At 33.6% G+C, this 24,168-nt stretch overlaps 2 protein-coding genes across 5 annotated transcripts; one reads left to right on the plus strand and one right to left on the minus strand.

Annotated features, from left to right (window-relative positions):
• Positions 1-5,302: 5,302 nt before the first annotated feature.
• On the minus strand, positions 5,303-10,305 carry LOC7468630 (ATP-dependent zinc metalloprotease FTSH 10, mitochondrial). The gene is made up of 8 exons (XM_024608579.2): positions 10,051-10,305; positions 9,747-9,972; positions 9,587-9,658; positions 9,364-9,503; positions 7,732-8,214; positions 6,831-7,598; positions 6,425-6,652; positions 5,303-6,140 (listed from the first exon to the last, which is right to left on the minus strand). The coding sequence occupies exons 1-8, from the start codon at positions 10,099-10,101 to the stop codon at positions 5,667-5,669; spliced, it is 2,442 nt and encodes an 813-aa protein (XP_024464347.1). The 5' UTR covers positions 10,102-10,305; the 3' UTR covers positions 5,303-5,666.
• Positions 10,306-17,921: 7,616 nt separating this feature from the next.
• LOC7481526 (uncharacterized) lies at positions 17,922-23,478 on the plus strand. 4 transcript variants are annotated; one of them, XR_002983650.2, is made up of 3 exons: positions 17,922-19,289; positions 22,788-23,194; positions 23,313-23,478. XR_002983650.2 is itself a non-coding variant. In XM_024608236.2 (2 exons), the coding sequence occupies exon 1, from the start codon at positions 18,060-18,062 to the stop codon at positions 19,275-19,277; it is 1,218 nt and encodes a 405-aa protein (XP_024464004.1). In that variant the 5' UTR covers positions 17,922-18,059; the 3' UTR covers positions 19,278-19,289; positions 23,313-23,478. The 4 variants fall into 4 exon arrangements, 2 of the variants coding, with proteins under 2 accessions (XP_024464004.1, XP_002314167.1); XR_002983651.2 differs by having other exon boundaries at positions 22,889-23,194; XM_024608236.2 differs by lacking the exon at positions 22,788-23,194.
• The last annotated feature ends 690 nt before the right edge of the window (positions 23,479-24,168 follow it).

Here is a 24,168-nt window from a genome sequence, read left to right on the forward strand (position 1 = left end):
AGGTATCGTTTTCAAATATCGTTAATTTAGACCCCACGCGTCTTTGATCCATTTTAGTCTTTCTAGTTCTAACGATTTGTTTATGTTTCCTCTGTTTTGCCATGGATTCACATTTCTTTTTGCAAGTACACGTTCCTTGAGGACCATCTATCTGGGTTTGAGGGTCATCGAGAACAAGTCAAGAACTAATCAAGGTAATGTTGTGATCTACAGTAGAAAAGCCTTGGATTGGATTACCGTCGAATATACTGAAGGAATTACTCTTCTGTCTATGGCTGAAAAATCAAATGAGTTTGCCTTAGAGAGGTAAAGTGGTTTTTGCATTCTTTTTGTTCGTTCGGAGTGATAATGTTTTTTACAGTGCAATTATCGTCTTGATCTTAGAAGTTAAAATCAAAAGCTTTGGTACAAAAGCTTTATAATAATTGCATTTTAAAATGTACACTTACCCTTGACATTTAATTTTTTTAATCTTGGTTTTAGGGCTTGGTTGTAATTTCATAATGGTTTTTTTTTGTTATTATTGTTTATTCCTAAGGACATTTTTGTTTAATTTACTATATTTTGTTAATTTAATTTACTATTACCCTTAACATTCAATTCTTAATGCCGCGCGTGAGACTGACTACGGTGGTTTTAATCGTGCTTTCGCAACATCATTTAATTCGTCTCGGCCTCCTCTTCCTCTTTAGGTTGCGCATGTGTGGTGGTTCGGTCTGGTTTCGCATCAATTTGTTTTTTTCTTTCTTTCTTTTCCTTCTCTTTTTTCTTCGGATTGCGTACTGGCCAAGCAAAAAATTATACCAACCCTTCAATTTCTTTTTTCTTCTGATTCAGTCCATCTTCTCTTAATTGCAATTATTTTAATTATATATATTGATTATTTCTAATTGGATTTTATTTTCGATTCCATCCCTGGTCATTTTGTTTTATATAGTTTTTTTTTTATCAAATTTAATCTTCGTTCTTTTAATTGTTATTTGTTTTGTTTTCAATCATTTTCTTGATTGATTTTTTTTTTCAATTTCATCCTTAAGCATTTAATTTCATTTAATTTTTATGTCAAACTTAATCCTAATTCTTTTAATTGCTATTTTTGTGAATCATTTTCTTAATTGAGTTTCCTTTTCGACTACATCCCTAAACATTAATTTCATTTAATTTTTCCTAAACATTTAATTTTAGTTAATTTTTATGTCGAATTTAGTCAATATTTATTTTAATTTCTATTTGTTTTGTTTTGCATTGTTTTTTTGGTTGCTTATTTCCCTCAATTTCATTCATTGATATTTGTTTAATTAAGAATCATACTTCTTTGTTTTCTCGGGTTTGCCTTTAATGGTGTCATCTCAATCTCATGACTTGGGTTATAGATCTGAAAGATTAACCCGAGTTGACTTCGGTCTTTTTTTAAAGCAGTTTTTTTCAAATATTGTTTTAGCCTTTTTCACTTTCGTATTTATGGGGTCATCGTAATTTCATGTCCTAGGTCATGTGTTTGATTTGTTGACCTGGATTGGCTGCTGGATTTGCTTGAGACTTTTCTTTGTTATCTTTTCTATATATATATTTCCATCATATCGGTTGGTGTTCATTTCTTACATTTTAAGTTCAGCCTAAATTACTTTAAAATTTTTCAACCCAATTTGTTCGATGACCTGAGTCTCAAATTCTCTTTGAGTTCTTTAAAACACTAGTGTCATATGATTTTTTTTTTTGCATTCAAGATAATTTGTGCCCACCCACAACATAACGATTAACTTAGGTTTTGAAGATTCACCTTGTTTTTTATCCTTTATTTTTTTTTTTAGATTATGCTCAGTTTTTTATTTTTTTACTAATTTTGAAAATAACTCAAGCTATCTTAAATTTTTAAATTTATCATTTCTGTTAAATTTATGCCTTTTTTTAAAAGAAAGTTTGATTTTAAATTAAATTAAATTAGTTGCTTTGTTTTTTTTTTTAATATATTGTCTAACATGTCACCATCTTCATATTTGTTCTTTGTATTTTTTTTTAAGTTTAGAAAAAGAAATAAGCTCACCTACACCACCACGGCCAAATCATTTTTTTCTCAAAAAAGTATATATTGAGATGTTAGAAAATCTAAAATTTAATGCATACTAAACGAAAATACTTTTTAAATACTAAAATTAAAACATATTGAATTACATCGTGTTTTAAATACTACGTTACATGACTAGTTGTGATTTCTAAAAGCAATATCACACCACCTAAGTAAAAGGAGTGCAAGTACCGAGAGACATAGAGGAAGCGCAGACAATGCTGACAAGGAGCAAGTCTATGTTCAAACATGGTGTGTGTGAGAGAGAGAGAGAGAGAAGCTTTGATCTCTCACAATTATTCTGGGGTTGGTATTTATAAGAGAAAAAGGATGTCCTTGATCGTCAGGATCACGCACATCATCTATGTTCAAACAGTCAAATTTGAGCTAAACAAAGAAATTGGATTCTTTCGGTAAATTGCTTCAACGTACTAGTAAGGTTTAAATGAAACATAACTCTGGAATTTTTTGATAAAGATTCAGCTCAGAAGAGAAATTTTTTAAGCAAGAGGGAAAAGAGGAATTTTTGAAAGAAAAAAGTGAAACGACTCCTTAGACAGAGAGTGGTGCAATTGGAGCTATATCTTCTCTATTTATCGTTGGATTATCCTTATTTTTTAATATTGTTGTTTGTCAAAACTTGTTGTACATCTTAATCAAACGAATCTACATTCCAATCAAGGAGTTGGGAGATGCTAGCATAGACACCAGTTATGCCATAATACAGATATTCATTTTTATTTTTATTTTATATTAACATGGCTGTTCAGGCTAATTTACATGTACTTTATACAGCCCAAACCTTATACTAGAACACTAGAACGAAGCCTATCATCAATTCATTTAGTATGGATTAGTACTTAATAAAATTAACTAATAATTAATTAATTTTTGGGATAAATCAAGTACATATACATTTATCCCCTACTTAAACAACCTTGTTAACGAAGGTGTTCATGCAATCTTGTATATTGAGATTGAGAAAATTAGAGTTACAAAAATGATCTAGCTTAAAATCCCTACAAAAACAAATGAACTTGTGCTAGCCTTATAGCAGGATGAGACTAATGCATACATCGTAAAGTATGACTTGTTCGTTTTATTAGCATAAAACACTCAATGACTACAAGAGCTAAGAACAAGCTCATTACATATAATGTAGATTGATGTATTAAAAAATGACAAGTGCAAGATCTATGTATTAAGCTGTTTGGTATAGGTACTGTTATCACAACCTCCTGGTGCTTTTGTTCTTGTGGTTATTCTTGATAGCCACTGGCTTAAAAGAAATTTCCCTAGGTTTTCCAGCCTTTAGCTCTCCATTAGTTGAATACTTCAAAGAAAAAAATGATGCTTCAATCAATAAATTGAGACTAGTGGCTCTCAAAAGGAGCCCTGCCCAGCTTGCACTAGGAATGAAGACGTTCATCTTTCCTCAATACCCTTTCATATACTAGTGTTCAAAGGAGGAGATCAAATCATACTCTTAGAGAAGAGGCCTCTCAATTAGTAAGTGACAGAACACATGAGCATCAATGATATAAAAGCATGTCGGGCCTCAAGTTTAGAAGGAGATGTTGTCAAGGGCCTTGAGAGTAGTCGATGTCTAATTCACAAGTTTGTCATCAATGCATGAACCTCGCAAGGTGGTAAGCGGTATAAGATTTAACCAGGAAATATTATCAACGAGGATCCTGTAAATGGGGCAAATCATTCACTCTACTCTCCACGTGATGTGGATACTTATGGTTAGTCTTCTCCACACAGTAATTAGCATTGGTGAAGAGCATGCCATTCTCATTATTTCTTACCATGTTTCCTACTATATAGTTCGCAATAAAACTTGACCTATATTGTCACTTGGATATCTAGATAATGGCTATTGTATTTGCGTGTTTGGGTTCCTTATCAAAACCTAAAATATTAACAAAATTGAAAAAATTTAGAATGTTCAGTAAAGACTATGTAATGGAGGCATCAATATCATCTACTTGTTCCACATAAGATGGGTCGAGGCACACCACCTCTTAATTAAGGGCATTGTCAAACTGCCATTGTTAGTCTAGGGGACTTGGCCTACGTGTCCATCCTTAACAATGAGAAGGTTGACTTGTCAATATTGTTGTTGGGATCTAGCAAGGTCCCATCATCAATGCACACAAAAGATTAACATTCTTCTTAATTTGAGGTCTTAGAAGGGATTTCATGATCACTAACTCTCCAGTGAAGTCGATAAACTATAGGTAAGGAGGGTTCTTGAGAACAAGTTAAAGACAGGTCAACATACCACGAGCTAGTGTTGTGACTTGAAAAGGCAATGGCACACCAGCAAAGTAAAAGGAGTGAAAGTAGTAAGAGACATGTGAGGAAGAGCAGGCGGTGCTAGCAAGGAGCAAGTCAGAGTGGTAGGCAAGTGGGTGAGTAGTCAATGTCCAAACAGATATATAGAGCTTTAAAGGTTATGTGATGGGAGAGTGGGAGAGTGGGAGCTTTGAGAGAGTTCTGTTTAGCAAGATATCAAGACTCTACAAAATATCCCTTGTAATAGTTGTGAGGTTGGTATTTATTAAGGAAGATGGCTAGGATCACGCGCATCATCAGTGTTTATACAGTCAGATTACAGGGAAATTGAGTTTTTTTGGGGGTTAAATTGCTTTAAATTGTCAGCAAAGGATAAATAAAGTAATAATGAGGCATTTCTTTAACAAGCATTGCTCCGAGCCTACCAACCTAATCTCCCTACTATATGCTAAGTTATAATTTGCTAATACGTACGTGCTATGATCCACGATTAGGGTGGGTTTAATGTACCGAATGATATTATTACATCAAAATGGACTAAAGATGGATTTTGATAGAGTTGTATGGAAAGTGATTTGATTTGTCTCCACAACACCGACTAGCAAATTGTAGCTTAAAAACAAGGCTTTCTTCCATTAAAAGTTAAAAACATTAAAATCCTGTCTTGTTTGGAAGTTGTGGCATCAGATTTGGGAGCCAATGAAGGATTAATCATATATTTTTGGTTCCTCTTTTTTTGTGATAGTTTTTTTACATGATATCAAAAATGGAAGTTGGTCTGAGAAACCAAAAAAAAAATCATAAAGCAGAGGATAGCTTTAAGAAAAAAGAGTAGAGGAATCATGACAAGAAGAAAGTGTCAAAGAGTATAAGAACCAGATATGCATAAGATTAATCCCCAAAAGGAGTGTACAAACTAACATCAACTCAAACACATGGTTGAAAGTCTGCTTGCCAATTCAATTCAATTCAATTCAAGAATCATGACCCAGGAAAGAGGGAATCAATACAGGATTTTTGTTTTTGTTTTTGTTGCTAGCTAGACCATGACTTTGGCTCAGAAAGGCACGATAATAACAAAATATTACGACGACTAGAGAAGTAGGGTCATCAAATTATTTCTCCAGGGATGAATGGGGGGTGGAGCAGTACGGTAGCTTGGTGTTGCTTTTCTTCTGAGAATTTTGAATTAGAGATTACAATGATCACAAATGGCCAGTATACAAAAAATTCACTTGCCTAAGAAAAAAGAGAAGCAGATTACAAATTTTATTGTACAAACGCACCAATGTCCCCACGGTTAAGCCGGTACAGCCTCTATGGGTGATGATTGGTCTTCATCCCCGTCAGTAGTACTAGCTGGGGTTTCGACTTTCTTCTCTTCCTCTTCAAACCCTTGCTTAAATATGTCATAATTTGATACCTCACTTGATTTGAATGGCCGCTCGCCCAAAACTCGAATCAAGTCTTCTTGGTGGAGAACTTCCTTCTCGAGCAACAACTCTGCAATCTGCGCCACCTGTTCTTTGTGCTTTTCTACGAGTTGTACTGTATGGCCATAGGCCTTGCCCACCCACTCACGCACTTCACTGTCAATAATTGCTCCTGTCTCGTTGCTGTAGGGCTTGGTCATCTCAAACGAGTCCTCCTTTTGTGGGAAAGAGAGGAGACCAACCTTGTCACTAAAACCATACACTGCAACTTGGGCGTATGTCATTTTCGTCACCTTTTCCAAGTCATTTTGGGCTCCAGTTGAGATTTTCCCCAACAAAACCTGCATCCAAGAGAAATCCCACGCATTAGTTTCATAGCTAACACCCTGGGGGCATTCAACTTACTTGTTCATCAATCTACCAATTTTTAGTTTCCCTCACCCCTTCATCCAATTCCAACTGTTTTAACTTTAAAAAAGATGCACGTGAAGGGATGTGGGTTGTTTTAAACAAACACTAGCAAACCACAGTTCAATGCTGCCAATGGAAAGGACAGCATTTCATTTCTTTTGAGCATATCACAATTCAACCTTATCTGTTGAGGAAAGGATGGCATTGTAGATACCTGTTCCGCTGCTCGGCCACCAAGTGTCATGCAGGTCATATCAAAGAGTTGCTCCTTGGTGAAGAGTAGGTTTTCATTTGGAACATACTGGGCGAACCCCAGAGCAGCTGTTCCTCGTGGGACGATTGTCACTTTCAAAAGTGGTTCCGCATGTTCCAAAAACCAGCCAGCAACAGCATGACCTGATTCATGATAGGCAACCGTTTTGCGTTCAAGCTTGCTTATTACCTGATTTGACAAAACAGGAACATCAAAATTGATTATTCAAAACAAGAGGAATGCAAAAGGAATCACCATTATTCTGCCAATTAAGGATCCTCGCGCACAACTAGGACTCCAGATGCGAGAGAATCCTCTAACTAAATTACATCAGACAGCTCAAATGCAACAACTACATAAGATTTACCTTGTTCTTCTTCTCCAAACCACCAATGACTCGATCTACAGCTGCCTCAAAATGTTCCATTGTAACCAGTGATCCTTCACTCCTTGCAGCAATTAGAGCAGCTTCATTACAAACATTTGCAATGTCTGCTCCAGCAAATCCAGGAGTAAGAGCTGCAAGCCTTTGGGAGTAATATGATGGTTCATGATCAAGTTTAATCTTTTTCAAATATATTTGAAATATCTGGTCACGGCCTTTAATATCAGGTTTGTCAATGCAAATTTGGCGGTCAAATCGGCCAGGCCTCAACAGAGCTTTATCTAAAATATCAGGCCGATTTGTACCTGCAAGTACAACAACTCCAGCAGTAGTTCCAAAGCCATCCATTTCTACAAGCAATTGATTAAGGGTACTTTCCCGCTCATCATTAGAACCGGAGAACCCACCACGCCCCCTAGCTCTCCCAATCGCATCAATCTCATCAATGAATATGATACTAGGAGCACATTGTCTTGCTTCTTGAAACAAGTTTCTCACCCTGGATGGTCCAACACCAACAAACATCTCCATGAAATCTGAACCAGATATAGATAGAAAAGGTACACCAGATTCCCCAGCAGTTGCCTTTGCTAGAAGGGTCTTTCCAGTTCCTGGAGGACCGACCAAAAGAGCACCTTTTGGAATCTTCGCACCTAGCTCCTCGTACTTCTTAGGGCTCTTGAGGAAGTGCACAAATTCCATGATTTCTTGCTTTGCCTCATCACAACCAGCAACATCTTTGAAATAGATCTGCAGTCCCAAAATTATGGGAGAAACAACAAATTACAATCAATATCTTTCAAAATAAGCTTCGTGCTAAGTACATGGGTACTGCAATAAATTGGTCAATTGCTATATTTAACAGAACAAATGGAAAGCTAACCTTATTCTTGGAGTTTTTATCCGCTTTGGTTACATGAGCCTTCCCTATGTTGAATATTCCACGGCCACCCTTTCCACCACCACCACCGCCAACACCTAATCCACCTTGCATTCTCCGTCCCATGTACATGAGGGTTCCCAAAAGCAATAGTGTAGGTGCAAACCTCATCAGTTCTTGGTACCAAACCATTTCAGAGGCATATGTAACTGGAACATAGTTATGAGGGTCTATCCCCAATGCTTCTTGGGCTTCCTCCAACTTCTCCTCGAAAGTGTCAACACTTCCAATAGTGAAGTAGTACTTATGTTGGCCCCCGCGACCTCTAGCAGGGACACCATTAACTGGACCTTGAACAAGATCATCACTCGTTTGATTCTGTGCTGAGCTCTTCACATACACTTTTGCAACTGATTTATTAGAAACAACTATGTGATCCACTAGCCCCGGCTCCAAAAGTCTGTTTTTGAACTCTTGGAAACTAATCTGTCAAGAATAAAGTACACGGGGAGAAAATTTAAGAAACAAATGAACTTGATGAATTCATTTTAGGACCAAATGAACATGGAAAAGGAAAAAAAAAACACGTTATGAATTGCATAATGTTATGCCATGCAAAAACAAAACCACAACCCGGCTCCAAAAGTCTGTTTTTGAACTCTTGGAAACTAATCTGTCAAGAATAAAGTACACGGGGAGAAAATTTAAGAAACAAATGAACTTGATGAATTCATATTAGGACCAAATGAACATGGAAAAGGAAAAAAAAAAACACGTTATGAATTGCATAATGTTATGCCATGCAAAAAAAAAAACCACAAGTAGACAGGTTCCATAAGAATTGCTCAAAGAAATACCAAGCAAGCAGGTTAAATAAGGAAACCTATCACCTAATATTCAAATCCGCATGATAACGATGAAAAAAAAAATGAACTAGTTACACGTATAATTAAAATCAAGTGTTGATGCTTAGGAAACCACATTAATTGGATGCTAACTGCCAGTTGGTATTATGAAGTTAAGATGATGGAACTAGGTTTGTTGGCATAAACCGCTCTAGCTCAGAAAATCATTTGGTTAAAAGACACGAAGTTCATTAGCAGATAGAACCGTACATATTAAATTGCAAAAGAAGAAGTTGTTAGGCAATTTGTCCAAGTAGACTGTTTTGAGTTCCCTTCAGCAGTAGTCGTTATATTAGTAACTTAAGGCTCTACTTCAACGAGATTTTTACTGTCAGATCCACAATTTCTCCTGCAGAGGAATATGATATTCTTCCTCAGAGCTATCAGGACACAAATAATTGATGCTTTCCAAAATATATTAAGAAAAAGAAAAGAAAGACATTCTCAAAAACTTCACTTGGACTACATTCCTTTAAATATGTCAATTTTGTCTGTTATTTCCGTAACTTAAGCAACAATACATCGATTCATTGGTTAGTTTAGATGATCCTACTGATTTAGAAAGCAATTCTGAAGTGCAGTTGAAACTGACCCGAATATAGTTTGGTACACAGAAAAAATAAATAACATGAAAAAGAAGAAGCTTTTAGCATGCCAAGCCAAAAAGTTTAATAGGAGTGGAAGCAAAAACAGCACAAAATGGTGTAATGGTTATTATTACTACGATTACCTGTTGCTTGTCACCATCACCAAAAGAGAAGGGATAAAAAAGCAGTTGAACCACAAATAAAGGGGCAAGTAAATAGAATGCCTTCATGAATGTCCCCTTATTAAAGTCTGACTCGTCATGGTCTGCATTCGAAGAATTCTCTGAAATTGAAGAAAGCAAGAATCAATAAAAGGCAAATTGGTTTAGGGCTTGCCCTCCATAATAAGCAATTCAAAAAAATTACCTTTGGATTCAGATTTCTGCTTTTCCCCTTTCGGAACTTCCTTCTTTCCCTTGGGATAGAAATTCTCATAATCTGCAAATCAATCAAAAAGTCTCCAGGAAATGATAAATGTCTTATTGACTTCCAAACAAATCTTATTAAGAGGAAAGCAGAAGCTTACTCTTCTTCTTAGGAGCTTCCGTGGAGAAAAAGCGTCGAATTCTAGGGTTTGCAAGAATGGAATTTAAATCGGATAAAAAGGGATTATGAGTTCCTCTACTTCCAATTGAAGTTAAATAACCTCTCAGTAACCCTAACCCTCCTCTTCCATCGATGAACCCTCCTTCTATGTTGTTAATAACCGCCGAGGATCTCAAAACACCGCCATTTCCAGCACGCAGTGTATTCTATTAATGGAAAAAAAAATCAATCGATCATCTCAATACAATTCAATTCAAGCAAAACCAAAAGAAAAAAGAACTTACAATAGAGCGGGAGGATCGAGAAAGAGAACGGCCCAGCTTCGAAAATATCATTATTTCTGGATCATGTAAAATGAAAGATGTTTAGGTAAGAAATCAGGGACCTTTATATTTTTGGAATATAAAGAGGAAAAATATATTCGTGCAAGGTCTGTTTTCCTGGTTTTATAGGAGAAATAGAAGGGATGGCTATGGGATATTTGGGCAATGGGCGGGCAGGGATTGTTGAGGTCAGCCAAGGCGTTAGATTTTTAACTGGACTACTTGCTAAACAAGACAGACCCATGGATATATTCAATTCGCACCCACCTCCAGTCTATAACTATTTTTTCAAATTAGAAGAAATACTAGTTATTATTAATTAATTAATTAATAATTAATTAATAACAAGAATATATCACTTTTCCTCTCCTCATCAATTATTGTCCAATGAAACAGTTTTTTTTTTTAATTTTATCCTTTAACATTATATTTATTAAAAATTAAACTTCATAATTTATTTTAGTTTATTTTTTATAGGGTTATCTCAGTTTTATGACTCGAGTCATGATTTTTATGAGTTAATTGAGTTTACTCGAGTTTTTTGTCCTTTTTGGTAATTAATTTTTTTTTCAATTTCATCATTCACTATTTGAGTTAATTAGAAATTAAACTTCATAATTATTTCGATTTACTTTCTATGAGGTTATCATAATCTCACAATCCAGGTCAAGAGTTTGGCGAGTTAAACCGGGATAACTCGGGTCTTTTCTATCCTTTTTATAATTGAATTTTTTTCAATTTTATTATTCAATGTTGGATTAACGAGGAATTGAGCTTCATGATTGTTTTGATTTGTTTTTTTATTGAGTTATCTTGGTCTTATGATTCAAATTTATCACGTTAACTTGATTTTTTTTATATTTTTTTTATGCAAGAGAAAAGGTGTCTAATATAGACATTGTTTTTCATTTATAATACAAGAGAAGAAGTGTCTATATTTTTTTATGCTGAAAGTTTTTAATTAAAAACTAGAAAGATGATATATGAGTTTAATAATATGAAACTAAAAATATATAAATTGGTAAATTGTAAAAAATGTTGCTTACACTAATTAAAGATTAAAATGAAAAATTAATATTATTTTATAAAATGCAAGAGATAGATACCAATACAAATATTTAAGTCCATGTTGTGAGGTTCTTTTTATTTTTTTAATTAATTTTATAAAAAAAAAAGGATATTCATCAAGAAGAAAATGATTTAAATTTTATAGGAAAATGTATTTTCATTTAGAATTAATGTTTTTCTTACAAAAAAAATATTTTTATATTAGCAATATAATTTATTGGATAAAAAATAAAGGTAACAAAAAAATATGTTTTTAAAAAATATATTAATTTTAAATAAGGAAGAAAATGTATATCTTAAATTGAAACACATTTTCCTTATTCATGTGTTTTCCTCCTCCTCCTCCTTCTTCTTCTTCTTCTTTTTGTTTTTTGAAAAATGCATGTCTCTTTTACAATAAACATTGTTGTTTAAATAAAAACTAATCATAATCATAAAAAAAAAATCATGATTCAATATTTTTTACTCAAATGTATCAAAGAAATATAAGGATAGTAAATTTGAGAGAAATTATATAAAAAATCACAATAATAAGATAATAAAATAAATATTTTATTCACATTTAAAAAAAAATGTATTTTAGGTTTATGTATAATCATTCAAAAAGTAATTGTTGATATTACCATAAAAGTTTTTAATATTGTTTGAAAAGTATGGTATAACTAGATAATTATTTAAATATAAACCTAATAAATGTGTTCAAAAATATTTTTATTATAAAATTTAAAAAAAACAATCAAATAACAAAACTTTAAAGGCTATTTTTTAAAAAGATCAATCGCACCTAAACTAGAAGGACATGCATTCGTGCCTAACACAAATTCATGCTTGGGTCTAGAAAGTCAAACCCACATACTTGACTCTTTTTTTTTTTAAAAAAAAAGGAGTGGATGCAATATTAGTTTTTTTTTTAATAAAATAGAATAGATGACATAGTCAACCACCTAAAAAGACCACATATCATCCACCTACAATAATTTTGGTCACTGAGATGGCTTTGATGATTGAAAAATCAAGATTCAAGTTGTATGATCCCATAAATCCGTATTTAAACCTTTTTTAGCTAAAAACATTAAAATAGCATCATATAAACATCTAAAACTCTATTTATGTATAAAACACATTTCAAGAGATTTCTCTTATTGAGCTCCCTATTTATTTAAAAAAAAAAGAATATATAAACACCAAAATCACAGTATTGATAATTGTAATTTGGTCATTCAAGAGCTTTCGCTCTCCTTTTTATTTTTTGTTGATTTTATCTCTCATCTCTCAACATCTAGAAACTGAAAAGTGAAAAATAAATATTAGAATCAAATCATAAAAAGTTCAAACAACAAAGACTAAAGATAGAAAAATGAAATTTAAGGAATCGAATTGTATTTCCCTCACCTTTTGAACATTGTATACGAGAGGAGGTTTTATTTTTTTAATTTCATTTTAGTCTTTGGTTTTTGGATTTTATTTTCAAGAACAATCTAAAATTTAATTTTATAAAACCAATCTTTAATTTAATGTAACAATCATGTACACATATCAAGTATGTGAGAACATACAAATCGAAATGGATTACAATATATAAAACGATGCCTATATAAGTTGTAATTGTCATAACCTATTTTTTGGTTCCCCCCCTAAATTTACCTTTTTCCATTCAAAAAATAAAAGTAATAATAACAAAAAGACTGGTAACTTGGCAAAAACATGTTGAGCAGGGTTTCAAATATGTAAAAGAATCAAGCTGGAGTTTTTGATAAAATTATGAGCCTAATCATACCTCATTATACCCAAGACTGAAAAGACAATACAGATTTAAGGTCAAATTAAATTATTATTGGATGAATCCATATAAAAATTAAGTTCAATGACCTAATTAAATTTTTAATATGCCAAATTGATTTAATTATGGCCGAATTAAAAGTTTATTTATGTTTAAGAATTAATTTGGGTCAAATTAAAATATTTAATTAGGTGCAAAGACTTACTTATACTTTTAATGGGTTAAATTAATTTTGTTATGGACTTAATTGTTAAAAAATTAAGTTTATGAGTCTAATTTGAGCTTAATCGAAAAGATTGGAATTTTAGAAGACCAAATTCAATTTTTACAAAGTCAATTGATTTAAACCAGGGACAAATTTGCTAGAAAATCAAAGATTAGGGTTAAATTGAAGAAATTCAAAACCAATAACCAAAATGAAAAGCCACAGAAATTCATTATTGATATTGGAGTTTGGCGAGGGTAAAATTGCATAAAATTAAAAGTTTGAGGTCAATTAGGAATACAATTAAAAAAATCAAAATCCGAAGGAATAAATTAAACTTTAGTCAAATCCCTAATTAAAACCCTAAGAACTTCAAAATGACGTCGTTTCATTTAAATGAAATGTTGTCTTTTGACCAAAACAAAAACAAAAAAAGAGATTCCTGATGACTTGTCGTCTAGCTACTGTTCATCATCTTCAACTTTTTGTACCTGAAATGCTGCTCAGTTGGCTACTTTTCAAGAGCATTTAATGTCTCATCTTTTCACTAAACCGGAAAAACAAGACATCACTCTGATGGCCTAATATCGTAATAGACCCTAATGTAATTCTTGTCAGCTGATTGCCTCTATAGCCGTCACGCCGCCGCCCCAAAGAGGCTAACCCGATCACCCTGTAGCAGCCAAATTTTTACAGCTCATGATGATGCCTTTGAGCTAACAATTGAGATCCTTCTCATTTGAATCAAGGGCCAATGTTGGTTTCCAATAAAGACAAGATGTCCTTCTTTCACCCTCTATAAGTAAGAGTGAATTTTGGGCATTGGAGGGCAAGAAAGAAGAGAGAAAAGAGAGCTGAAAATCATTATTTTCATGATTTTTTATGATCCTTCTCAGTTCAACCTCCCCACATCTTCTCTTTACCACCAAACTATCTTCCTGCCATTTTTGCCTTCACCAACACCAACCTCCTACATCAACAGTCGTGCATCCCGTTCATCAGCAGCCACCTCCACCTTGAGCAATGACATCTCCCTTACCAGCATAACATCTTCGGCAAGACCAACACCTCCCTAAGGGCAGCAGTTGTCGCGGGCTATCAATAGCTCCACCGTGAGCCGCCAATAGGACCGTCAACCAACAACACCCCCATCCAACCTAGGTAAGCTTCTCTGTTCCTTCTCTCTTGCATCTTATCTCTTGTTGCATGCAGGACGTGAATTAATTCACGTCTTACAGAAAAAACCAAGATGGGCTGGACCCATTTCAGACTAACCGAGATGGTTGGGTCAGGTCCAACCCATATATATATATATATATATATATATATATATATATATAACTAAAAAGAAAATTGTTAAATTTTAAAATTTTTTATGGGTCTGTCGCCCTTTTTCCCTAACAATTTTGTCTAATATCGGGTCATGGACTTACACTATAAGACACGGACTCAGTATAAAAAATATCTGATTTTTCTCCAAAATTCCAAAAAAATAAAATCCAAAAATAAACTTTATTTTCAAAAAATAAAAAAAATATTTTGTTTTCATGCATACAGCCAAATCCTAAAGGTTTTTCATTCATATCTTCTATAAAAGATAAAATCATATTTTTATCATGTTTTAAAAAAAATACAAAAATGAATATTGTAACCGGTTTATAATTATCCATTAGGATTTGATCAAAATACAAAAAATGTCATAACAATTAGTTTGTTATTCGGAATGTTAGGAATTAGTTATATCTAGGAAATAAATGCGATGTTAAATCTAGACCTTAAAACGATTAAGATTTAATTCAATAAGATAGAGATTTCCTTACGAAGGAAGATTTACCTTGAACAATAGATGAGACTAACGAATAGAAACACAAACTAGAAAAACAATCGATCAACAATGCAGCTTACCTTAGGTAAGGTGTACTAGGGGTGATGCATCTTTCCCTTACACAACGAGTCCTCCTTACCCGAACTCTCGCAAATCATTAGGTTTTTTAATGACTATAATACTAGGTGATGATTTTTGAACCCCATAATCATAATTTTATGATTAAACCCAAAAACTCTCTTTTAATATTAGGAGATAGCTTCATCATTCGACGTTATGTACGACACGATAACAATGATGAAATTAAAAATAAAAAGTTCTATGTCAAAGAGTAAAAAATAAAAAATTAAAGGAACAACACAGTAAGATATGAATAGTGGGGTGAATAGAAACAAAAAAAAGTTATGAATAGTGGGGTGATAGGCAAATGTGAGTGGGCAAAGTATAACAACACAGTAAGATAATGTTTTGTTTTGTTTTTTATAGTAAAATTCATTTTTAAAAATAAAATGATAAATAAATTTTATTAATATCAATAAATTCACTTTTCAACATTTTCTTATAAATAAGTTCATATTTTGTTGGAAAATTATTAAAAATATCTTGTGTTTTGAACATTTTGATTACCAACATTTTATACATTGTAATTTACGTATCCAGTCGATGTCAATTTAAAATAATTAATTTTACAGTTCATACTGAGTCATTGCTTCGTCAACTCGATCAACAAAAAAATATCTAAAATATTACAGATTTGACATTATAAAGTTTTTAACACCTAATGAGTGCTTTAAAATATTATTCACAAAGACACCACCCTTATCATTTCTTTCACATCATCTCCTTCTCACTGGAAAATGGCGACTAGCCAGACCCTCTCTCTCCACTAGCCTCCACACCAACCCTCTCGACACTGCCTAATAGACCATCGTCGTCACACGACAACGCCCCCCTTCCAGCCTCCACTGCAAATACCACAAACCCACTCACCGCACCACCCCGTCACCACAAAACCAGCAATACCAACACAGCAGCCTTCCACGCGAGCCACTCAAACCTCCATCGTCAGCTAGCCACCATCAACTACGGTAGCTGCACCACACCAGGACCACGTCTAAGAAAGGAATCTATGGCTTTGATAATCTTTTCCCTTCTATATATGTTCACCTTCGAGGAGCTCAAATCCTCAACTAACAGGTTTGACCCCAATTGGAGATGGAGGATTTGGGTATGTGTACTTAGACAAAGCACCATCAAGTTGCACGTGTACCTTAATTTTCATGCAACGCGCGATGGAACACAAAATAACAAAAATAACAAAATAACCACTGGAATATATTTGGACCTAGGGTTAATTAGCACTTTTTTTAAAAAGTATATTAGAAAATATAATTGAACTCAAGATTATGATTGATTGATTTTTTTATATTAAGATGCCATTGAGAAAACGTATAATATATAAGAGTATATTAATAGGTTTTCCATTTCATTTGTATTTTCTAATGTGTCATGCAATTTCATTGAACCAATGATTAAAATATCATAAAACTCCTCCTTAATTTTTTTACATTACATTGATCCTTGAATTTTTATTTTGTATAATTAAACCTTTTTAAAACTAAATTATTATCCAATTGCATTATTTTTTGAGATGGAGAGTTTAATTAAAAGAAACAAGACTAAAATGAATAAAGCGAGTAAAATAGATGATGACTTTTAAAATTGTTTGAAAAGTTTATTTTAGTCGCTATTAGGTGACCGGTTCCTTTAATTTTAAAAAATTTAATTTTCATATCAGACTTTTATTTCCAATCTTTTTTGGGTGGGAAGAGAGAGGAGCTCATCGGATTTCACCATAGAAAGAAACTTGTCGTTGTAATGGTTCCTGCCATAAAAACAATTTATTTTTGTGCCAAATGATTCTATGTAATCAGCGAGGTCAAATTAGATTTTTTTTATCTTGAAATTTCTTTAAAAAACAAATCTGAACCTGGAAAGATTTTTTATTTCATATTGATTAAGACAGTTTTTTTGCATTTTTGAAGGTTATGGATTATGTTTATGCTATTGAATTTTGCTTTTCAACTCATGATAATTTTTTTGTTTGAAAACCTAAGCTTCTAATAAAAAAAGATATGCTTTCATCATAACATGAAAAAAAAACCATAAATAAGGAATGAGAGTTTTGATTAAAAAAATAATTATTTATTTATTTATTGATTTAAACGAGTAGAACTTTTATGAATATTTATTTCAATTATCTTAATTTTTTATTCAAAAAATATATTGTAAATAAAAAATATATGTTTTATAAAAAAAGAGAAACACATGAATAAGAAATAAGAGTTTTTACCAAATTTTTTTTAATCTAGAATTTAAATCATTAGATTTTTAGCTGATATTTATTTTAATTGCCACATAATTTAATTAAGAAAATTAGAAAGGGCCTCACAACACTGCATAGAAAACTGACTAGTGATATACTATATAATCTAATGATACAATGTTTAATTAAACTCTCATGTTCTTCATCATCTACTTTAATAGTCTCTTAACATTCCTTAAATTTTGAATTTCTTCTTAATGGAATTATAGTATTAAAAAAGGGTTTTTTATATTTGAATAAATTAAATAGGATGGTTTTTGTCCTCTTAAGCTAAAATAATCTTAATAAGTATGTGGTTAGATTAAATAAAAAAATAATTTATTTTCTTGTTGGATTTTTAATTTTGTAACAATTTTTGCAGCATTAATCATAATTGAACTAAAATCTTTTTTTTTTAACCAAAAAAGAAAGAAAGAAGAAGACCATACCTAAGAATCTGTCAGTTGCTCTGCCCACAGCAGGCCCAGCTCGACCCTTTAATTTCACTAGACCATCAGAAGAATGGGCTGGAGGCTGGAGTTGGACTTAGCTAGCCCAGGTCATCAGATAAGAACACTACTAGATTTTAAACCTATACTTTGGACCAGACCAGACTAGATCATCTTGTTCCTGGAAGTGGAACATGAAGCATCCCGTTTATTTTAACGTTAAACTTCCTTAATTGTTCCTTACAAAGGCATTCACTGCTTTCTTACTGCACTTCACCATGGAAACTACATCAGTTCTCCTTCACTCTAAAACAATTCCATTCAGTTTCACTATTTCCATCAACAACAGAAAAAGAAAACTCTCTTTCCGGCATCACAACAAACACCTTCAATCCCATTTATCAAATACCAGTGTACTCTCTGGTCAAAACCTTAAACCCATAAAAAACCCATTAAACCCTCCTTTTTCATTGTATCTATCAACTTCATCTCTGAAAATAACGGGAACCCACTTGTTATCTCCTCCCAAATGCTCATATTCCGGCGCTGTAAGCACAGAGGGGCTTCAGACCCACCAATTTTTAAAACCCTTAAAAAACCTCTCTCTTGAGAAACTGAAAGCTACCCTTTTGCAATTAACCCCTGTTGACATCATCAAGTGGTCTGCTATCTTATCGGCTGCAATTGCTGCCACAAAATGGACTGTGAATTTGGTAATTAACCCGTTTTTCTGGATGTATTTTAGCTGGACATGGTTGTTTTGGCCATGGTTTGTGGCTATATCACTTGCTGTTTATGGGTTATACTGCTTCTATAAGCATTCAATCGGTGAAGCTAGCATTTTTGAGCAACTTGCAATTGTTACATCAGTGTTCACTTGGTTAACTCTAGTCCCTCCTGCCCATTTCAGTGGATATCTACAAGGATGGCCTTTTGTGTTCTTTTTGGTGTATCATTATTTCTTCTTCTTCAATGTAAGTGTGAGGAAACGTTTGTATGGGGATTATTATGCACGTCCGCACGACCCCAAGTGGGATTTAAACCCACCCAGATGGTGTCGCCTTTTGTTCTGTGTTGGGGTCATGGCTGGGCACTGGCTTGCAGCTTTTGAAGGGCCAGAGCTGCACCTTATTCCTGGTGGGTGGATCAATGTGGGGATTTGGATTTTGATATTGGCAACTTTGCTAATGCAATATAATTCTACATTTTACCTTGCTAAGTATTCAGAGAAGGTGGTGGTGCCTTCTGCTGTTGTGCAGTTTGGGCCATATAGGTGGGTCCGGCACCCTATCTATTCGTCCACATTGCTTCTCTTTGTGACTTATTTCATTGCGCTTCGTGCACCTTTGAGCCTGTTGTTTGTGGTAGCGGTATGTTTGATGTATTATGCACAGAAGGCAAAAATGGAGGAGGGTTTAATGATTGAGACTTTCGGGGAGAAGTATCTAGAGTACATGAGTAAAGTTCAGTACAAGTTCATTCCTTTGGTTTATTAGGATGGCCTCCAGGTATGGATTGTTGATTTTTCAATGTGACCAATTTCTCGGATATAAGTAGTTGGATTTTTGAATGAGAAGGAAAAAAATTAGATTACACAATGTGCAATTTTATTATCGTTATTTATGTCTTTCAGCTTTTCTTCATGTAAGTTTTCAGAGTGCTTTGCCATGACTTTTTTTTTATTCATTACTATGCATCATGTAATTTGCATGAAAGAGTTATGGTTTTCCAGAGATAAGCTTGCTGGGCATACCATTTGGTCTGGGCATTTTTCTTCTTTTCTTTTCTTTTCTTTTTTCTAGCATTTGAATGATCAATGGTCATTTTTATTCTACAAAAAAACAAAAGTGATCATCTTTTAATATTTCCATGTTTCCTGCTTATATAATTGCCAACTTTGCCATAGCACAGTGCTTATTTGAAAATTTTGTTGCTCTAGCAGTTGGCTGTGTTGGCACTGCCCATGCCATTTTGCTGTTCTATCCGTCATTTAGTATTTGATAGATAGTTGTTAATAGCTCCGACTAGGGAATCAATTGTGGTTTATTTACGCATGCATGTTGTGTGTTTTTCTCTTGAAGCTAAAGAACACTTCTATTCTGGACATTAAAGTGGGTGGGTGTTGGTCTTTGGAGATCTTCAGCACTCCACATGGTGCCTTGCTTTGTCATGTATGGCCCATGGCTTTCAAAAATTTGAGCTCTTAGCCATTGTCTTTTGCCTATTGAGTTATATAGGGTTGTTTCAAGAAGAGGATAAAAAATTGAGTTTTTTAACAACCCCTGTTAAAATCTACAGTAAAGTGCTGGCAGAATGTTAGTTTGTGATTATTTGGATTATCAAATGTCTGTCGTTATTAGAACTTCTGATGTAGGGTAGGAAAAGGAACAGCAGATAACAGCAATCTAATGGCTAAAATTGAACAAAATTGAAGCTGGAACAAGACAATAAGGCATAGGGAACATAAAGAAACATCTAAAAATCTGAGTAGATTGATAAATAAAAAAAGATCATCTATTAAACTAACCCCCCAGCATCCTATCTATACTAATTAAAATTCTATAGCTTTGTAGGAAAAGGATTCCCTAGCCTTGTTCAACCAGAAAAAACACTTAACCTCCAAGGAAATATTTAAAAGTTCACTTGCTAATCATATGACCCTAAATTAATTAAATAAGCATTATTTCAGAAATAAAATAAAAACAATTTCAAAGAAAGCTCCTCCCTCAACTTGATTGCACTGTTTCCTTTGCTCTTTTTGATAAACTAAAAGGAGCTAGCCACGTCCATCAAATGGTAGAAATAAGGCAATCAATATTTTAGATCTTTGGGGATTTTCAGAAGATGCTTATCCCAAGTTTATGTTCCTAAAAATTTTAATAACACACAAAAAAATGGAAGTTTTGGAGTTGGTGTTTCATCATTAACAGTCCAAATGGTATTTTAGGAGAAATGTCATAGAACTTGCAATCACAATGATTTGAATCCTCTATTGGTATGTCTTGTCTAGCAAAGTGTAAGCATAGAATGGTGTGGCTAGACCTGCCTGGTGTGCAGTTGTGTTGAACTGATAGTGTGCCTAAGAGCCTTTAAATCTCCAATCTGTTGAAAATTTGCTTAAAACCAATAAGCCTCTTTTTTTCATCCTGTAACGTGTCATCTGATATATCTTCTGGAGATGACTTGCTTCAAGAGTTCACACTGCCTTGAGGTTATTGAGATATTTATGTTTGAGTTGGGGGAAAACGCTTAATTCTTTTGTTGGGTGTCTTTACTAATCACACATTATATTAAGAATGCAATTGAAAGACATAGAACCACTGCTTTGGAAGAATTGTGATGGTCAGCAAAAGTTTGTGTGATTAATACTTTCTGTTTTACATTCCAATGTTCCCTACTTTCACCATTTTCTTGCTTAGAGTTTGCATTAATCAAATGCAATTCAGGTTGAAGTCTCTGTCAGATATGCAGCATTATAATGCAGTTTCTTCCACTTGTGTAGATACTGAAATGAAAATGCTGGGAATAGTTTATTCTGCTATATTAAACCAGCTGCTATCCTGGTCGATAATGATGGTTAGTCAAGTCCCTTAATGATTTTAAGTGAAGAGCTAAAATAAAAATACTTGGATGAATTTGTAACAAGACAACAATGAGCATTGAAATTGATTATATCTATGAGGAACTACAATCAGCTCCTACCAGTGACGAGACTAGATGGTATAGGTTGTCATATCTAAGAATTTCCTTTATAATTAAAGAGTCATTCATCTCAAGGGTATTTATAAGCAATATGATGACGCAACTATATTACTGTTAGAAAATTAATTGTTCAATTTGGACACCTTAACGAAGTAATTTTCCATCGACAGAGACTTTTGAAGTCTAAAGACAAGTTCAGGTTTCTAGTTTTCTAATCTGGGCGTTTGCTTTACAAGTTATTGAGGGATTTCTTTGGTCATCATGTTTAGCTGTTTTCCCATTTGGGAGTCATCATTCATTTTAAAAGGCTAGTTTATTTAGCAGTAATAATTGTATTTAGGAATTCTTGATGAACAAGGAGTTTACCTATCTAGAGGTACTTTGCTTATTATATAACATACTACACAAACTTTTTTGTCATCAGATTCATGGAACGGTATTGAGAGTTTTTAAGTTGTGTTATAGACTTGATGCCTAGGGTTTCCCCCCTTGCTCGTCGATATCCTATCTTCTTAATTATTCCTTCTCACCTTCTACTTCTACAAAATCAGATCAAATTCTATCAAAGCATTGCTAAATCACATATTGACTGTTCAGATTGATCCCAAATCCTAAGTAAAAACTTAAAATTTCTATATTCTTGAAGCTGTCCTGCATAAGCAACTAAGCACAAATATGTAGCATTATGAATGTTATATTCAGCTATAAATTGTAAATAAATTGCGTCCTGCAATTCTAAATAATGATTCATTAATTTTCTCAACTTACTTTTTATGAGAAAGATGGTGTCGTGATATCATGCATGATGTGTGCATGTCAAATCTTTTGTTATCGAGCACATGTTGTTAGGAAATATAAGTGTTGTTGAATATGGTGTTAGGAAATATAAGTGTTGTTGAATATACTTCTTGTCTTCCATTCTCTGCTTGGAGTTCAGTTCCCTATTATCTAACGAAACCTTACTAGGACAAATACATTTCATTTTTTTCATTTCGACTGTCCATTGAAATTTGAAAGGATAGAAATTGTATGAACCATTTGTGATGTATGATAATTTAAATTTGATCCTAATACGAACTTTAACCCCATCCCTTTATGACTTGAATTGAAGTGTACTTGATTACAGTGCAGTTTAGGTGGCCGGTTGGGGGTTTCCTCTTCCATATAGTTAGTTATGAAGCATTGTTTTTGGATAGGATGCAGCAGTTTATGATTTCTGTAGAAACACCATGGAGCAAAGTTTATTTATTTTAGGGTCACCTCATTGACTTTTTAGTAGAAACATGTGTATCTCAATCCAACAGGGACGACTTGTTGTAAGACACATCTTGATGCCTACAACACCATGGAGCAAAGTTTATGCAGTATAGGTGGATCCTTATCTTTTTTATGATCTACAATTCAGCTGGAACTGTTATGCCACGTGCTGAAGCTGTAGCATTGTGACGCGGACTGCATTCTCTTACAAGCCTACATCTCACGGAAGCTGACCCAATATCCCCTATAATTTGATTGGTATATAGATTAACACTTTAAGTTCAGTCCCAGAAAAAGAAAATCTGGGCATTGTGGAAGCCAGCTCATATGCACATGATAATCAGCTCATCATGATGAGAAGCATATCAACTAACACTTGCTTTGCACCACGTTGTAAGCATGCGGTTGAAAAATTCAAGATAGAGCAAGAAATATATCACTTGAAAACACGCAGGTTGTTTTCTTCTGATGGAAATCATTCTAGATCTCTTTCTTTGATGTTTTTCCATTATCATGCAAATAGGTAACTGGTCTTCTTTTGGCTTCATATACCTGTCGAACTTTCCGTGCAGGGATGTCCAGGTTTCCACACTTGCGTTTATCGCCTTTCGGTCTCTTTTTAAGGTGTATGATGGGGAGGCTGGCAGGCATGACTTGTCTATGTTTTGCGAACGTGTTTCTTGGAAGTTTACCAGTTTCAGTCCCACCTATGTGCTATAATTTAAGTATTTTTCTCCATGTGCTTCCTCGTTTCGGGAAGTTTTTAGAAAGTTCGTACAAGTGTTGTAGCCCAATTTTGAATTCACCAAGATTTTCTTAAATGTTATTTTATTTCTATTATTATTTATAAAAATCCAAAAAATTTAAGAAAAAAGTTTAAAATTCAAAAATATATTTTTCTCGAGTCAACCGTCATTTTCGATCAAAACCGATTCCACCGGGTCAATACGGGTCAAATCATGTCGACCAGGGTAAAAAATGAGTTTTTAGGCCGTTTCGAGTCAAAACCGTCATTTTCAATCAAAACCGAGTCCACCGGGTTAATACGGGTCCAACCATGTCGATCGAGATAAAAAATGAGTTTCAGGCCATTTTGGGTCAAAACTGTTATTTTTGGTCAAAACCCGGTCCACCGGGTAGATACCCATCGAAAGTTTTTTTTTAGTGTCTCAACATAATTTTTGGTCATTAAAATTGATTTTTAGCTGTTGAATCGGGCTTTTTCTAATAATGATTTGAGTTTTTTTTTTAATTTTACCTATATAAATATTTATTATTATATATAATAAAACAAAATTAATAATACAAAATTTATCATACTAGGTGAGGGCAGTTGCGTCAATAATAGGCGGAGTAGCTGTGACGATGAAATTTTTCTTTAAAGCAGATTCATGCCAAGTGCATTAGATTTATGTCCCCTATTATTGG

This window comes from Populus trichocarpa, chromosome 9 (assembly GCF_000002775.5).
Source record: "Populus trichocarpa isolate Nisqually-1 chromosome 9, P.trichocarpa_v4.1, whole genome shotgun sequence".
Lineage (NCBI taxonomy): Eukaryota > Viridiplantae > Streptophyta > Magnoliopsida > Malpighiales > Salicaceae > Populus > Populus trichocarpa.

Bases quoted from the DNA above. Each gene is read 5' to 3' on its own strand.
- LOC7468630 (XM_024608579.2), bottom strand. From the start codon at position 10,101: ATGATATTTTCGAAGCTGGGCCGTTCTCTTTCTCGATCCTCCCGCTCT. The intron at 9,973-10,050 runs GTAAGTTCTTTT...TTCCATTAATAG, and splicing joins CTCGATCCTCCCGCTCTATT to AATACACTGCGTGCTGGAAA. The intron at 6,141-6,424 runs GTATCTACAATG...TCTTGGATGCAG, and splicing joins GTGGCCGAGCAGCGGAACAG to GTTTTGTTGGGGAAAATCTC.
- LOC7481526 (XM_024608236.2), top strand. From the start codon at position 18,060: ATGGAAACTACATCAGTTCTCCTTCACTCTAAAACAATTCCATTCAGT.